We start from the raw sequence: 17001 nt of genomic DNA on the forward strand, positions 1-17001 counted from the left end.
GGTCCTGTACTTTAAAAATCCAAAAGAAGCAAGTTGCTGAAATCAGAAACCTGAATAGCCAACCTGTGGGAAATATATGTGGCCTCCATAAGATTAGTATCTCCAGGTGGTGATACAGGCAGGGGTTTATGAATGGCCTCACTGTGAACCAGATTACCAGATCTTAGATGCTGCATAGGATTGGTATCCAAAAATAACAGTTTTCTGTATTAAATTGCAATACTATTATTTCTTTAAAACTAAACTCAACCAACTTTGCCGCATATTTTAAAAACATCTTTTAAATGCTATTAATTTTCTGGTGACGTATATTTCAGTTCTTAACTAAGATTTGAACCTTAATGAACAGTGATATACCTTAACTTAAGGTATATCATTGTAGACAGTAAACAGGAATTTTAATATATGACATCTGAACAATATACGTTGGAGTGAGAACACTGAGGTTTGATCCGTATTGTTTGCTAAACTCACTGGAACAGATTTTTGAAAATTGATAACCCTGTCACTGGTGGATAAGTCCTAATATTTCACATACCCTTCCGTCCCCATCCCCCCTCTCATCTTTTGCCTCCCTTCTGTCCTGAAGGTGTTAGATCATGATAGGATACAGGTTCATGAATTGTAACAGACCATTAGGGCTGTATCCTAAGTTTTTGTCAGTTAGACACTGTCACCAGTGATTTACAAGGAACATCCTTGACTAGTGAGCATTGGACAGGACTGGCTGCTTCCATCTACTTGATCTAATAATTGTAATTGAGGTTACCATTGATTATTTTAGCATATTAGTACAGACCATGTCAGTGTTTAGAGATGTTCGTGGATACGTTGTTGCATGTCATCTATCACTACTCTGTACAAAGCAATGCACTATCATCATCTGCAGCAAGTTAGTAAAGACTTTGTGTGTAATTTTTTTTTTAAAGCAAGATAATTTCACGTAACTGGAGGTAGGCAGGAATGTGAAGTTGAGGTTAAAATCAGATTACCCATGAATTATTGAATGGCAGAGCAGGCTCGAGGGGCCAAGTGCTCTGCTCTTAATTCATATGTTCGTAATGGATTTTGGGAAAAGATCAGTCCAATTATCTTAGTTTCACCTTTGTATACAGCTCCTTTCTCACTTCACGCTTTAAAAATGTTATAAATCTAACTCAGTAAAAATTACATTTTGTTGTACTTATATTAAAAAAATATATATTAATATGCATCTTAAGTATTGACTATAACTGCCGTTTAAGCTGACATATAGCTTACCACGTTCCCATTGTCACTATCTTTTTGTATGCCATGTATGAGGTCCATTGATTTCAGTAATAAAAAGGAATTCAGGCTATTCAGTTGCCTTGGAAAAGTGGTATTAGTCATAGACCCAAATCAAGGGCTGTTTTTCAATTGCTCTTTTTTGGGGCTGTCAGCTTTCTAGTTTTTTTTTGCTTGTATGGAACTTTACAACAAATTTTATGTCACTTTTGTACAACATAGGATTTACTAAGCAGGTTATTAATATAGAATCAGTATTTTTCCATTGTGTTTTCATCACCATGACGAGTGTTCAGTCTGTATCACTGGGAAGCTTTTACAACATTTGGGTGCAATGTTAATCTAATGTATGGCTGCGCGTATGATTATGTCTAATACTGATTTTACTGATCTGATAGGAAACTACCGTGAAACAGCTTCAGTCTCCACTTCCTTTACCTACCACTTTGCCTCTCCTTTCTGCAAGCATTGCTTCAACCAAAACTGTGATAGCCAACCCTGTCATGCATTTGAGTAACCACATCCATGATGTCTTGTACACAGTGGTCCAGATGAATTTTCCACCTCTTCCAGGTCTTAAGGATGAAAAGGTAACAATTTTATTGTAGCTTGCTGTCTTTGAAAACACTAATAGTGTTGGTTACAGTCACTAGTTAATTTATGAGCTCATCTTTAGGAAAAAAAAGAGACCTGCTAGTGGGATTCGTATCCTACTTTGCAGGAGAAGATATTTTTCAATGGGTTCAAGATGGCATGTCAGCAATAGAGCTTTTCAGTCAAGCCAACCATCACCGAGAAATTAGCATTCAATGTCTGAGCCACAAAGGTCTGTAGCACTTAAGGGCCTGGTTGTTGACTGCCCAACAAGTTTGGCTTATTAATGGGTTTGAGAAAGGTTGCATTGTCACTGCAAGCTGGCATTCTTCCCGCTTGGCTCCAGTTAGCTTGTAAATTTTTTTTTAAAACTAATATGTGGGTTGTTCCTGGCTAAACTAGCTGTAGGCAGAGATAGATTGTATGATTTTAATAGGTTAAATTCTAGCAGTATCCCTGTGCATACTTGAGGATCATTAACCTTATTTTATTCCAATGTGTGCCTAACTTTGTTTTTAAGCATTGCATTTAACAAATAAAGCAATATCTTCTGAAACGATAAGGCAAAATAGGCCATAGTTAAATCAATGTGAAGTGTTTCCACCAGCTATGCTTTAATTTTTGAACATATTGCATTTGCTTTTAGGTTTTCATTCTGCACACTTTGGCTGCTTCACTCTCAGCCTGTATTTACCAATCGCTATGTGACAGCCACAGCTACAGGTAAATGTATTCATTATACTAATGTTCATTATACCAATGTTTTTCAAACTTATATAGTGGGGGTAGAATGGTTAAATCAGTTTTACTGTAAGACGTCTTCACAAAGAAAGATGATCTTTAAGATCCAATTGACTGATCCAGCCTATTCAATGACAATTCAAATCTATAACCAGACTTTGAATGAATATCATCACATTGGTTTCTATATAGAAGTGATTCTGGAGTGGTTAGTCTGACCTTTTAATTTAATAACAGAAGTTTGCCTTCAGTTAATAGGCAGAACTTCTTTAAAAATTATGGTTTCCTTTTAACAGTCAAACAGCTACAAACCTGTTTACAGGAATGGTTTATCAAGGCCTGCTGTTAGGTGAAAGACGTAGACTGCGGACTGAAAGCATCGAAGAGCATGTGACGCCAAATTCTTCACCTTCACATTGGCCTGGTAAGATGGAAGAATATGTTGCAAGGTTAAAAACTTAATCAAATGCAAATCTTGTATTTCCCCTTCTTGGTAACTAGATATGTATGAACAAGATGACACCTACTTGATTAATCTACTGGAATGTTTTCTTCCTGCTTGACTAGTTAATGAAATATACTATTTGTTTGTTCCAGGTGTTTCATCACTGATTAATCTTCTTGGAACAGCTCAGGAAGATGATCAACCCAAATTGAACGTGTTGCTTTGTGAGGCAGTGATTGGTGTCTATCTAAGTCTTTTGATCCATGGCCTTGCTACTCAAGATAGCAAAGAGCTCTTTCGATTAGTTGCTCATCCACTAAATAATCGAACCTGGGCTGCAGTATTTGGAGGAGGTGCAAAAACTATAATAAAACCTAAAAAAAGGCCAGAACTTACACCAGGTAGGTCATGTTCCTATAAAGCAACAGCAACTTGCATTTATATAGTGCATTTAATGTGATAACAGTTTAGAACCCTCTTCTGCTAAAGGTAATTGATGGTAGATCAGTCGCCAATTTTAAAACTGAGATTAATGGGGGGGAACGGGGTTCTGTCTTAAATTGTTCGGTTTTGATTCTCGCACCACATCCAGTTTAGTATTGGTCATGTTCAGTCTACTCTGTACTCCCTTGCTTCATCTACTCCCAGTATGGGGGAGATCTATTAATGTTGCTACTTTCTTAATTGTTTTATGATTTTTATTATGTTTCATTTGTTACACCACTATTGACGATGTTGAATGTTTTATAACTGAACATTTTTTATCGTTCTTGAGATTTTGTTTTCACGCTTTTGGGAAAGCGAACTCTGCACTTTATTTTGACTTAAGAAATTCTTTTACGTAGAAAACTTAACAACTTTCTATGCCTGTAGGCTCCATGTCACATCTGCGATGGTGAGTTTTCAATGTTTTTCCAATATGAAGTCACCTGCAATTAGAGTAGCAATACTCTTCCCAGTCCCCATCCCTCAATAATGAGCAGTATTTGTTGATTAGATGACCATTGACAATGTTAAGGTTCCCTTTTAAAAAGATACAGTTGTTTAGCTTTGTTTGCTGTAAAACTATTGGATATATTTGTCATTTAAAACTCAAATTCTTCAGTTACCATGTGATGTTTGGTAAATAAAAAGCCGCTTGCAGAAGTATTTTTCCAGCACCACCATTGCAGAATTAACTGCCATACAAATTTCAGCAGCAGGTACTTTTAAATAAAAACTTAATTTATGGTGCAGGTGAACCAAATGTTTCAGCTGTACCAATTTTGGATCAAAATGTTGCCTTGAAGACAGACCCTGTAGCTGTGCCTGTGTCTCCCAGCTGTGAGACTGGGACACAACACACACCAGGACTGGATGGTGAGTGGCAGTGTTGGTTGCTGTGGAGTTTTGTGTGCTTTTTACAGTTTTGGACTACTCCTGCCCTGCAAGTAACTTCCTTCATTTTCCTCTTCCCGAAAATGCTGTAGATCTGTAAATAAAGCTACATTTCAGAAAAATGGTAACAGGTTTAAACTTCCCTAAAGCTGGTGTCTAATCTCAAAGCTGCATTTTATTGTAAGAATACACTTTATTGATTAGCTTTTAATATCTAGCTAAACATGTTAGAAAAAAGATACCACTTTGTAATTAACATAATAAGATTAAAAATAACATGATTTGGAGTGTAGTGCAAGGCTGACATAATTGAGAGATTTAGCGGTGCTTGATCATAATAGCAGAACTATAATGAATTAACAGAATTATCTAACCTTGCTGTTTTATAGCAAATGCAATTTTGCTGTGATCTGTAAACTAAAATTCACTGTGGGTAATTTTAACACGACTTGCCTGATTGAAAACTGGCTGTATTGGGTCAAACGCAGATTTGACAGCCCAACCAAATTTACTCTCCATTAATTTAAGGCGTAACTACTGATGTAATGCTGATTTCAACTTGGAAATGTTGATAAAACTCCTTCAAAGTTTATTTTTAAACTGACATAAGTTTTGAGACTGCACTCATATAAGCAATATAAATGAATTTCAAATGTATTTTAGTAGAATTTTGAATTTGTGCAAAGTAAAGATTTAATTGAGCTTCAGCTCAACCCTGCATTAACCAATCAATGTATGCTCTCCTTTCACACTTGAACAAAGATTTGTGTGGAACCATTGCTAACTTTGATGCTTTTCATTTGAAATGTTATTTTATGTTTTTTGATTAATATTGAATTTATTCTATTAATGGGATTGAAATAAACAGTACTTATAGTCAGGACAATGTTAGACCTTTTGTGTTATATTTGAGTATGATTCTGGTCAAGTTTTAATGAAGCCAGTTGAATGTCTCCAGTACAGAGCCACCAGCCTGTTTTTTTTTTTTTGGACTATTAATCCAAGCATCTTTAGTGGATAATGCTAAACTGAGCTATTTGCATTTAGGTCAGCCATTATTATCTATAAAGGCAACCACACAGCCAAAGATTTCTCTCAGCATGTCTATCACATTGCTCTGAACAGTTCCTCCAGAGGACATTGATCGATATCGACGGAGATTTAACATGAAGATGTTGGTTCCTGGTAGACCTGTAAAGGAAACTTCAACACCACCGCCTGTACCTGCAGAGAGACCGTCATACAAAGAAAAATTTATTCCACCTGAGCTCAGTATGTGGGATTATTTTGTAGCCAAGGTAAGAGCTATATATTTAAAATGTATTGTTGGTAATTTATTGTTTTGATTAAATTAATCATATCTTGAATACTTCAGCCTTCTCATAATAAAGGTAAGCGTGCTTAGCACCCTATTCCCTCGGGCCAGTGCTGCGGTCTGCTACCAACATAGTGTTAGAAAGTGGAACCACACAAATTATTTCTCTGCCCAAATGTCTCTGACAAATTCTGTATAAAAACAGCTGCAAAATAGAAGAGCAAAGAGTTAATTAAAGCCATCATTATTTAATGTAACCAGGAAAGCACAGATATTGTTAATTGCCATATGTTTTCAAAATTCTTCACCTAATCCTATTTTAACCCCTTGTTGTACTTGTGCTTTAAGCCGTTCCTACCTCCATCTGAAAGTGGATTTATGTATGACTCAGATGAAAGTATCCCTAGTGATGATGATGATGATGAAGATGATGCTTTTATTTCTGACACTCAGCTACAAGAGCATTCAGATCCTAACTCTTACAGGTTAGTTAAAAGGATGCTTTTTGGAGGAACAACCACTTTCCTGCAATATTTAAATCTATACATAATAAACAAATAGACAGCAAATCACTTGCAGAATTGTTTGTTTAACTGCTTAAAATTGTTATGTTTATAGAATGTGTATATTTCATAAAATTATAAAATTATACTTCAGTTTTGAGGGAAAGAAGTGTAGGAGAGTTCTTTTTGTTCAAAGTATTTCCCCCTTTTTAATACAAGTAAATGATGCTGTCACCAGATATCAATCACATATTTTGTGAATCTTGATACGCTGCCTATTTCTTAGACTTCTCCACTGACAACAATTAGGGTTTAAGCAATGAGGAGAAAGGAAGGTAGGGATATGCTAATGTTCCAGAGGCTTCATGCGTGAATGTAAAGTAAAAGTCATCTTGTTGTTGAGCACAACAGTGAGGCTTTGTACCTCTGCTGTAACTTAATCGGGGAAGTTTGGTGGAGCTGGAGCAAGAAACTTGTAAGTGCTGGCATGTATCAAAGAAGAATTAGCAAAGCTGTAAAGGAGATTCCCAGGGCCAGACGGCTTCAGCTGGGTCAGCCTGACCCTCGGACTCAACTGAAAACACGCGTGTGTCTTCCTGTTGTTTGCAGTGGATCTGTAAAAACAAGTTCCAATTATTTATTTAATTTGCGTTCGCCTGCAAGTAGGATGGATCTAATTAGAAGTCTCCAATTTAGCCCTAATGTTGATGTTTGTAAAAGAAAATAGTTTATATCTGGTAAAACCGTTGGCATTTATTTTACAGTTGGGCACTGATACGCTTCGGAATGGTCAAACTTGCACTGAACAATGTGAGAAGCTTCTTTCCTGTTGCTGGATTGGAGTTTGCAGGTATGATACTTTTCTGTTGAAGTCATTGCTTGAGCTATTGGCCAGAATTTTGACGTTGGCATGCGGGGTCGGGCCCAACACGCCAACATGTAAAATGATGCATGGTGACGTCAGGCGTGCGTCCCAACATCAGCGCGCATCATTTAATTATTACATTCAGCGGGCACGCACCAGAGGCGGCTGCACGCCCACTGAACTGTCAACGGCCTATTAAGGCCATTAAAAAAAAATAAATTCTGCTAAATTGACAAACATGGCCCAGCTCATGTGACACCGTCACATGAGGGAGCATATGTAAATAATTTTTATCTTTATTAAAAAATTTCAACATGTACTTAATGTCCCTGAGGCAGCTCTGTTCCTCAGGGAGATTTCTGTGCTCTTCCACGTGCAAGCGTGAAAGAGCGCAGGCTTTGACTCTCCCTCCTCCTCCCGCTAGCACAGGTAGTGCTGAGCGATACCGGCTGTGCATCACGTTGGGTGGGCCACTCCTGACCGGCCTGCCCGACATGCAGAAAATTTTCCCTATTGTGTAAAAGTTAGAACAAATCATCCTACATTTGAAACTAAACCGTAATCTAGAATTTAAAAAAGCTTTTACAGTTTACTATTTGCAATTCTTGAACAACTAATATTTAACCAATACAATGGAGTTTTATGTGGAGGCACTTATTACTGAACTGTTAAAGTTTTTGAAATCTTTTATCTGTGGTTGTGCTATATAATTATTTTCTTATACATTTAAGGACAGGTGTAAACTTTTTAACATAATTTAATACATAAGTAAATTAACTTGAAGTATTAGGAACAGATTTAAAATGGTGTTTATTTCATAGTAATGTTTACAATCCATAAAGCAACTGCTACTTTTAATCTTGCCAAAATCCAAATGCAACCTTTAGTAGTTACAAAGAATTTGAAAACTGCTGTAACTTGAAAACTTTCAATTCTGTCTACAGAAACCTAGTAATGTAAGATTTATGTGGCTAGGATAATAGTCTACTAGCGTACTGAAATCTGTGCTCCTGGGCATCCATAGCTTTCACTGACAGTTCTAAAGGCGGAAAGAAATCCAATCAGGTGTAAGATGCATCAGTTTTTCTTCGTTCTTTGGGTAAAAAATTACTCTGAATTTTTTCTTTTGGGGAGGGAAAGAAAACTTTTTCCGTAATGATGTACAGTTCATTGTTCTAAAAGTCAAATAAAATTTGCCCTCGACAAATTTGTTCTAATGAAGGATTCAGATTTGAACCAGCAGCTTTTTTGTGCTTTATTGTGCCTTCACGGAGCTCAGTGGAAGAGCTCACCCATGCCCACAGTAACATTGTCTCCCACTCTCTTCCTGCCCCCACCCCAGCAGCACTGAGATTTTTGCACGCATTTCATGCTGGCTGGCTGTTAATTGGCCATCATCCCATTATGTCTGTACCAACTCTATCGAAGGGTTAGTCCCACTCCCCTGCTTTTCCCCATAGCCCTGCACTTTTTTTCCCTGGCAGGTATTTATCCAGTTCCATTTTAAAGATTACTATTGAATCTATGTCCACCATCCTATCAGGCAGTGCATAACAAATCCTAACCACTCATTACATTAAAAAAAAAGATATTCTCAAGTCACATCTCTTTTTTGCTCTTAAATCTGTGGTCTCTGGCAATCAATCCTTCAGCCAATGGAAACAGTTTCTCTTTATTTACCCTATCTAAACCCTTCATGATTACATACAACTCTATCAAACTTTCTCTTCACCTTCCCTGCTGCATGGCGAACAGTCCCAGCTTCTCCAGTCTATCCACACAACTATAATCCCTTATCCCTGAAACCGTTCTAATAAATTTCTTCTGTACCTTTACTCAAAGTCTTTATGTCCTTCCTAAAGTGTGCCCAGAATTGGACACAATACTTCAGCTGGGGTGGAACTGGTGTTTTATAAAGGTTTAGCACATCTCCCTGGTTCTATTTATAATGTCCAGGAACCTCACATGCTTGACTAACTGCTTTGTTAATCTGCCCTTTACCTTCAAAGACCTGTGCACAAACACTCCCGGGTCTCTCCTTTCTTTCACCCTCCCTGTTGAAATGCTATGGTGAAATTCTCTGCATTTACTCAAGAAATTTATAAAAGGTGCAAAATTAAAAGAGGTATGCAACAGTTAATTGCTTTGACAATAAAAACGTAATTTTACAAAGTGTAAATTAAACCGCTTAACAAAAAGTCAAACCACATTCAAAAATTAGGAGTAATAAAGTTAGGTTTCTTCACCCTGACAGTATTCTCCTTCATTTTGAAAAGCAAAATATTGTTAGACTGAGGTTTACATTAGAAGTGAATACAATTTTAAAAAGCGACTTTCAATTTTATGTTCTTCAGAATAACTGTCTTTCTCTGTTCACAGATCTCCCAGTGACTTCACCATTGGGTAATGCTGTTATTAAGACCTTAGAAAACTGGCAACAATTACTTCAGGCAAAAATGGAACAGTTTGAAGGTCCACCGCCAAACTATATTAACACCTACCCTAGTGATTTCTCTGCATCTGGTGGACCAGCCATTCTGCGGCACAAAGCAATGCTTGAACCAGAAAACACTCCATTCAAGTAAGGGAGCAAACAGAAAAGATAACAGAGGAGTTTTTGAGAAGGCCAAATAAGTATTTTGCTAGCTCTGATTACCTGTATCATCAGTATGTATTTTGAAAATAGGCGTGTTATTTGAGAGTTAAATTTTATTGCCCTAAATCCTTTGAAAAAGAAACAAAGGTCACAAGATATCAAATAATTGCTGAAAACTGTTTCATCATAGACCCAAATCTTCCAGTCTCCAGATCGTGGGAGACCAGACATATGACAGAAGCTGCATGTTTGGACTCTGCGGAAGTCCTAAAGCGCAGACATATGCGGGAATTGCCCAGGAGGTCTAAGCTTCCAAAGGGCAATTCCCCTGCTGGTCAGGAGCCTCCATAACTTCGGACAGATCCACGGGAATTACCTGGATAGTTAACCCAGAAAATGTTAGACAGATTAAAACCTGGTCTAACACTTGGGTAACTGCACAATCAACCACCGCCCCCCCCTCCCAAATCCAACCACCTGACTAGCCCTTGACACCGACTTCCCCCGACTACCGATCCGACCCGACTGCACCTCAAAGACCTGACTACCGGACCCAACTAACACCACCACCACCAACCCCCCCCTCCCCCCGCCGCCCCCCCAACTATCCCCCCATCCGACTACCCATCCCGCCTACCTACCCATTCACTCGTCCACTCATCTATTCATTGACCCACACTCATTCATTAAAAGACTGGACTTTTAAACATTGATCAGAATACAGCAGCTAGTGCCGTAAAAGGGGGTGTGTCTTCTGCACTGATCCTCTTTGCAGGTCTTTGCATGGATTCCTGTGTTGAGGGGATTTTTCTGCATGCTACATTGGAAGTTTGGCATTTTTTATTTAAACCGATAAGTGCGCAGTTTTCTGTTTGATCAGCATCTGATGCAGTGGTTCCAACGCTGATCAGAAGAATTGAACAACAGATGGTTAGCTAAAGAAATAGAAAAGTAGTCCTCTCTCGAGGTCACAACACAAGAAATCAAAGGAGGAGAAAACCCTACAGGCCATAGAGCCTGCTCTGGCTTTCAGTGTGATCGTGGGCTTTTACTCCACTTTCCCATCTGTTCCCCAACACCCCCCCCCCCCCCCCGCCCCGGCCATTCCCTGAGACACCAAAAATCTGTCTGTTTCAGCCTTAAATATGTTTAATAATGGTGCATCCATAGCCCTCTGGGGTGGCGAATTCCAAAGCTGCACAACCCTTTGATTGAAGAAGCTTCTCCTCCTCTCGGCCCTAAACGATCGGCCACTTATTCTGAAACTGTGTCCCCTTGTTCTACAGTCCCCAGTCAGGGGAAACATTGTCTCAGTATCAAACCTGTCAAGCCACTTGTTATCTTGCATGTTTCAATGAGATCATCTCATTCTTCTAAACTCCACAGAATATAAACCCAATTTACTCAGCCTGTTATCATTGAGACAACTCTATCACCCCAAGGGCAGTTCTAGTTAAAATCTGCATTTAATTTGCTGGATCCAAATTCTCCATATGCATGAAAATCTTACTTATCTAACAAGTATCCAAAGTCTGTCCCAGGGAGAATGATCCTTCCTCATAATTCAATGCTCTCAGCTCAGGAATTATCGTTATAATTCTCTGGCCTTCTAATAATCCTATATCTTTTCTGAAATATGGAGGCCGAAGTGAAACTACAGGTGCAATATTACCAAGGTCAGATGCAGTTTCAGCGTTATCTGCTTAGAATTATGAATGACACCTTTAGCTATAAAACCCAGCATTTTATTTGATTCCTTCAGCACCTGCTAACACTGAGCAGGCCATTTTAATGACTTATCCACCAAAAGATGCCAAACCACTTTCCTTATTTGTTAACTTGAGTGTTATGTAATATGAAATCTACATTAAATAATGCTTCAAACATTACAATAGTGAATCCCAATTGGCTCAGTGAGTTTATTCAATGCACGTCAGAGCCACGTAAGCCAGCAAACACCAAGTTTAACCGTGGACTGTGCTGAGTTAGATGACCTCAGCCTGATTGTTGTAGGGGTGCTCCAATTGGGCTGAGCATCCTGTGTTAGGGAAGGGAAAATAAGACGGGGTTCCTGGTCCTGATTGTTTGAAGCTTAATGCAGTGATCCTAGTGATGCGTTTACATGAAATGTTTAGTCAGCTACCTTGCAATTCACTTCTCAATATGAAATTCCAGATAAAATAAACTTACTGGTAGCAGGAGGTAAATAACATTTTTCACTAAAATTAGATTGAGAATTTATTGGCTTAGTTATGGTTATATGTACAAAAAAACACTTTTTATTTTATTTCAGGTCAAGACATTATTCCACCTTTCCTGTTAAAAGGCTGTGGCATTTCTTGGTCAAACAAGAAATTCTGCAAGACACATTCATAAGATTTATATTCACAAAGAAAAGAAAGCAAAGTGAGGTAAATGGGGATAAAGACAAAAGTTCTTGCCTTTTTAAAAATTTTATATCTGGAATTAGTATTTTAGGCTTAAAGATCTGATACATAATTGGTATGACTGTTTAAAGCTTAACACAAATGATGCGAATGATGATGTGTCAACTTGTATTAATTCAGTCAAAGCAAACAATTTAGTATTAACTATAATATAATGTCTAGAACTGGCATGCTTGATTTTAAGCCTGTCCATTTGGTGGGAATGGGACAAAGGGTTGGTTAAAATGATGGTCAGGAGCTTCTGGCTGCATTTCTGACATGCCCCCAGCTGCCACCATTTCAGCTGCTGAGCTTTTGGCAATATCGGCAGATGGGAGAGATCTCATTAATATTGAAATATTGGATCTTATAATGCAATTAGAACACCATTGCAAGCTTTACTTTGGATTGTGCAAGTCAAGCAATCCCCAAGATGTGCAGGGATTACAGTATTTTGTATTTTTTTTATGATTTCCTTGTGGGCCACGAAGAACATGCCCCCACCCCGCCCCCTCCGCCCAAACTTCTTCTGACCCTGATCAACTCCTGAACCTGCATTCCCACCTCCCCCAGCTGCCTCATGTATCCTCTGAACAGGAGTTAAAATTGCCAAGATCTTATTCTAACAATGAAATCAGGGCTTTCAATGTCTATTTACAACACAAAGTTTTTAACTTATTTAACTATGTCACACTTGAAACCAGAAAGGGCATAGATATTCAGTTACTATAAACATTTGTTTAGTGACTGGGTCCGCACCGCCATTTAACGTGGGCGGGCTAATTAAAGCCCGCCTAGTGTAATGCGCAACTCCCAAGGATAGCGGGAGTGGGTGGGCGATGGCGGGAATGCATTGTCCGTGGGTCCATTGGCGACCCAGCGGCCTGCTTATATAAAGCGCTGGCAGCCTTTGCAAGGCTGCTCACAACGGCAAGTGGAAGGGCTCACCAGAGGGCTTCTGGTGAGCAGTCCAGTTCAGAGGGTAGGCCAGCAGAGCAGGCCAAGCTGGAGGGTAAGGCAGCAGAGCAGGCTAGGGCGGAGGGCCAATGTGCCCTCCGTTTTTCGGATGACTGCCTTGCAGCCCTCTTCGAGGAGGTGGCGGCACGGCAGGAGGTGCTGATTCCCCAGGATGGGAAGAGGAGGAGGCCCCCCTACATGATGAAACATCCCTGGGAGGAGGTGGTGAGTTCCCGTGATGTAGTGCAGCGCACCTGGATCCAGTCTCACAAGTGCTTCAACGACTTGTTGCTTTCTGGTAGGGTGAGTACCATGGTGGCATTGATCATGTAACCCAGCAGGTCGGCTTACCCTTCTGCCCACCCCCCCAAGTCTGAGTGTAGTGACTGCATTGAATCATTGACAGCATTTGTCCTTTGCTGGGTGGGCAAGCAGATACTGCCCATGTTGAGGTCAGTCTGAGAGGGTAATGAAATGTGTTTTGCCCCTGCAGCATATGTTAGTGAGTCCCACATGACTGGTTTGGGGCAACCTGGAGGAGGTGCACCCAGGTTCTTGTTTGAACTCCAGGACATGTCCAAGTCAGGGTGATGAGATGCTGGGAGGGGAGCTTCAAGGTGGTGTGGCAACGAACCATCTGCTGCCCTCTGCGCTCCACATGCTTGCGCCTCCTTGCTATGGAAGGATATACCGTGGTGCTAATGTGATGTAGGCAGCATGTGTCCAGAGAGGGGGTGCTGGGTAGGGGGTGGGCGGGTGGGGAGCAGGCCTAGCGTCTTTTTGAGAGTGTTTGGCAGCAGCAGGGTGAGGAGGCACTGGAGCCCTGATATGTCCCACTCTGGTTGAGGTGGGCCGTGCGTGAATTGAGTCCATGTGCAGTTTGCACTAATCAATGCTCCCCTCTCATTTTCAGGAGGAGAATGCTCATAACATGGCAGAGCATGTGAGGACTGGTGGCGGCCAGGCACAGATCGCTATTCTTAGCCGCTTTGGACCGGAGGCCCTGGATTTGGATGCGCCAAGGTCCACTGGTGTCGGTGAGGCTGGGGTGCCAAGACCAAGTATTTATGCCCAACAGTGAGGTCAGCATTGTTCTCCCAACAGCTAAGCACTGCTGAATGTTAATTGATTTAATTTTGCAACATGGCTTGACCATTGGTTATGAAAGGATGAGCGCATAATGATCCGGGGGTCAGAGATGCACTTTGTCATTGTCTCCACGTTAACTGATCCACTGTCCTTGTTCTTCCTTTCAGCATCATCGGAGCAGGGCCGGGAGGAGGAGCAACAGAGGCCCCCTCTCATACCTGAGGGGCCTGAAGTCTCACCAGCATCACACCATTTCTGCGAGCAGATACTCGCTGGGAATTCAAACATCCGCTAGTGTCCCAAGGCACAGTGGTGAGGGCACTTCTGAATGGCTGGAGGAGCTGGCAGAGACAGAAGAGTGCAAGCAGTCGGAGAGCTGCAGGTGACCAGGCACATGCTCAGTCGGTGCCTGATGCTGTGCCTCTGGAGTCGTCCGCGACGCAGCAGGTGCAGGAAATGCGGCCGGATATGCAGGAGCATCTGGGGGAGATACATGAGGCTATGCTTGGTTTGGTCTCCATGGTGGAGGAGTCTACCCGGACGATTGCTGAAACAGTGAACCACATGTCCAAGTGCCATACGTCCTCCATGGAGACAGTGGCGACTCTTATGGAGAGGCTACTCCAGAAGACCCATCAGGGCCTCTTGGGGATGCGCTCTGACCAGCAAGCCCTCATATTGGCATTAACCTCAGCTGGTCATTGCCAGTGTGGGAGATGGTTTGAGCATTAACTTTCCCAGCTCGGTGCCCATCCATCCAGGTGAGCAGAGAGGTCTGAAGCAATTTCACATCGGCACAGCAGCTGTCTGTTGTCTCTGCAGGTACCTCCTCAGGGCACTCCGGATGAGGGCGGCCGCTCCTCTGCCCCTCTCCCAGTGACCGTACCATCTGGTGAGGCTGTGACGACTGGGGAGATGCCAGGTGTGGAACTGGCAGCTTCCTCCTAGGCGGTGCCAGCACTGAGGACGACCGCCAAGGTCATCGAGGCCAACAGGACAGCAGAGTCAGCAGGCTGGCTCAGATGCCACTCCGAGCGATAGGGCAGCACCAAGACTTGGCACCCGGAAACAAAAACATAAGACACCTTAGGCACACCACAGTTTTTCATTGGTGCTATTGTGTTGGCCCGGGATGAGGTCCTTTTTTTTGGAATAAGTTGATTTGCTTGACATATTAAATTCAGATATGTCACCAAGGCTGAGGGTGCCTCTTCTGCATGTGTATGGTTTCCAAACCTGTAATGAGTGCTTTGTTGGACATTCAGCTTTATTAACAAGGCCCTTAGTGACTGTTCCTAACCTGGCAGATTTTGCACTCAAGTGTCAAGTATCGAACCTACAGTCCAGGCTTGTCCTGGTGGCCCATCTGTGCTGTGCTAGCTGAAGGTTCGTTGGATTAAAGCCTCCCAGGTGCCTCTGCCTCCCTGGAGTATGCCCGGGTCAGCGTCTACCCCCTCAGCATTTCCCTGTGCATGCTCATCCTCAGACTCACTGCTGGACTCATCTTGTGCAGTCGCAGCCACTGCGCCGATGCCTTTATCATCCACTGCGTCCCCCCTGTCCAACGCAAGATTGTGGAGAGCGCAGCATGCAGCCACTATCACTGAGACACAGCCTGGGGGGCACTAGAGTGTGCCCACTGAGCAGTCCAGGCATCAGAAGCGCATCTTGAGAAGACCGATGGGTATATCTACCACCACAGCCCTTGTGGAGGCATGGCACCCATTGTACTGCTGCTCAGCTTCTGTTGTTGGATGGTGGAGAGGCATCATGAGCCACCTTCTGAGGGGATAGCCCTTGTCACCCACCAGCCAACCATCCTGCCGGTCTGGAGCACTGAAGAGCCCTGGGGCACCTGGGAGTGTCTGAGGATGTAGGTGTCGTGGGAGCTGCCTGGGTACCCTGCACAGACTTATAAAATCAGCATCCTGTGATCTCACACTATCTGAACGTTCATGGAGTGGAAGCCCTTCCTGTTGACGAATGCACTGGGCTCACCTGCTGGCACCTTTATGGCCACATGTGTACAGTCTATAGCACCCTGGACATGAGAGAAGCCAGCAATGGCCACGAAGCCTCTGGTTCGCTGTGCCTGACTTGCCTGGTCCCAGTGGAAGTGGATGAAGGTCAATGCACGCCTGAATAGAGTGTCTGTAACCTGCTTGACACAAGCGTGGACAGCTGATTGGGAGACACCGCAAAGATCACCCCCTAACCGCTGGAAGGAGCCAGAGGCATAGAAGTTGAGGACAGCTGTGACCTTCAGAGCCACTGGCATGGGGTGTCCACCCACACAGTTAACGGAGATCTCAGGCCCAATCATCTGACAGATATAGTTAACCGTCTCCCTTGACAGACGGAGCCTCCTTCGGCACTGCACCTCAGACATATTGAGGTAGCTGCTTCGCCGCCTGTATGCCCTGGCAACAAGATAGTGGCGTCTTCTGCGGCCCCTTCCACCATGGACAACCTCTTAACCCTGCGCCCCTTGCGCCTGTCCTCCCAAAGATGGCTCCCCAGGAGGCTGAACTCCTGGCCTCATCCCACTTCTAGCCCTCCCTTCCTCCTCAGAGGAAGTGCCTCCAGTGGACAGTTCAGCTCCCATTTCCAGGCTAAGGGCAGGCTCCCTGAAACCTGAAGGCCCAGAAAGGATTAACTCACTGCAGAGGGCTTAACGTGAAGGTTAAGTGTCCAGAAAAAGCAGCTGGAATGCGTTTTGAAGTACTGCAGATCACACAGGCTAGTTTCAAAAACTTTGAAAAATCAATACTTGACTGTGCACGCTCGCAACCACAGTGAGCCCTCTTATCCCACCCACGGATGAGGT

General features: G+C 42.3%; 1 protein-coding gene across 4 annotated transcripts in view; it reads left to right on the top strand.

Moving 5' to 3' along the window:
- The window catches only part of dmxl2 (Dmx-like 2), a 166324-nt gene that overhangs the window by 108531 nt on the left and 40792 nt on the right, over positions 1 to 17001 (top strand). For 2 of the 4 annotated variants that reach the window (XM_041175389.1, XM_041175390.1), the window contains exons 25-34: positions 1665 to 1856; positions 2507 to 2583; positions 2898 to 3025; positions 3199 to 3447; positions 4283 to 4405; positions 5549 to 5721; positions 6087 to 6223; positions 7006 to 7091; positions 9486 to 9687; positions 11996 to 12113. In XM_041175389.1, coding sequence (XP_041031323.1) covers positions 1665 to 1856; positions 2507 to 2583; positions 2898 to 3025; positions 3199 to 3447; positions 4283 to 4405; positions 5549 to 5721; positions 6087 to 6223; positions 7006 to 7091; positions 9486 to 9687; positions 11996 to 12113 — 1485 coding nt within the window. The remainder of the gene's footprint in view (positions 1 to 1664; positions 1857 to 2506; positions 2584 to 2897; positions 3026 to 3198; positions 3448 to 4282; positions 4406 to 5548; positions 5722 to 6086; positions 6224 to 7005; positions 7092 to 9485; positions 9688 to 11995; positions 12114 to 17001) is intronic. The other 2 variants (XM_041175391.1, XM_041175392.1) reach the window with 1 other exon arrangement.

This window comes from Carcharodon carcharias, chromosome 26, assembly GCF_017639515.1.
Source record: "Carcharodon carcharias isolate sCarCar2 chromosome 26, sCarCar2.pri, whole genome shotgun sequence".
In the NCBI taxonomy this organism is placed as follows: Eukaryota; Metazoa; Chordata; class Chondrichthyes; order Lamniformes; family Lamnidae; genus Carcharodon; species Carcharodon carcharias.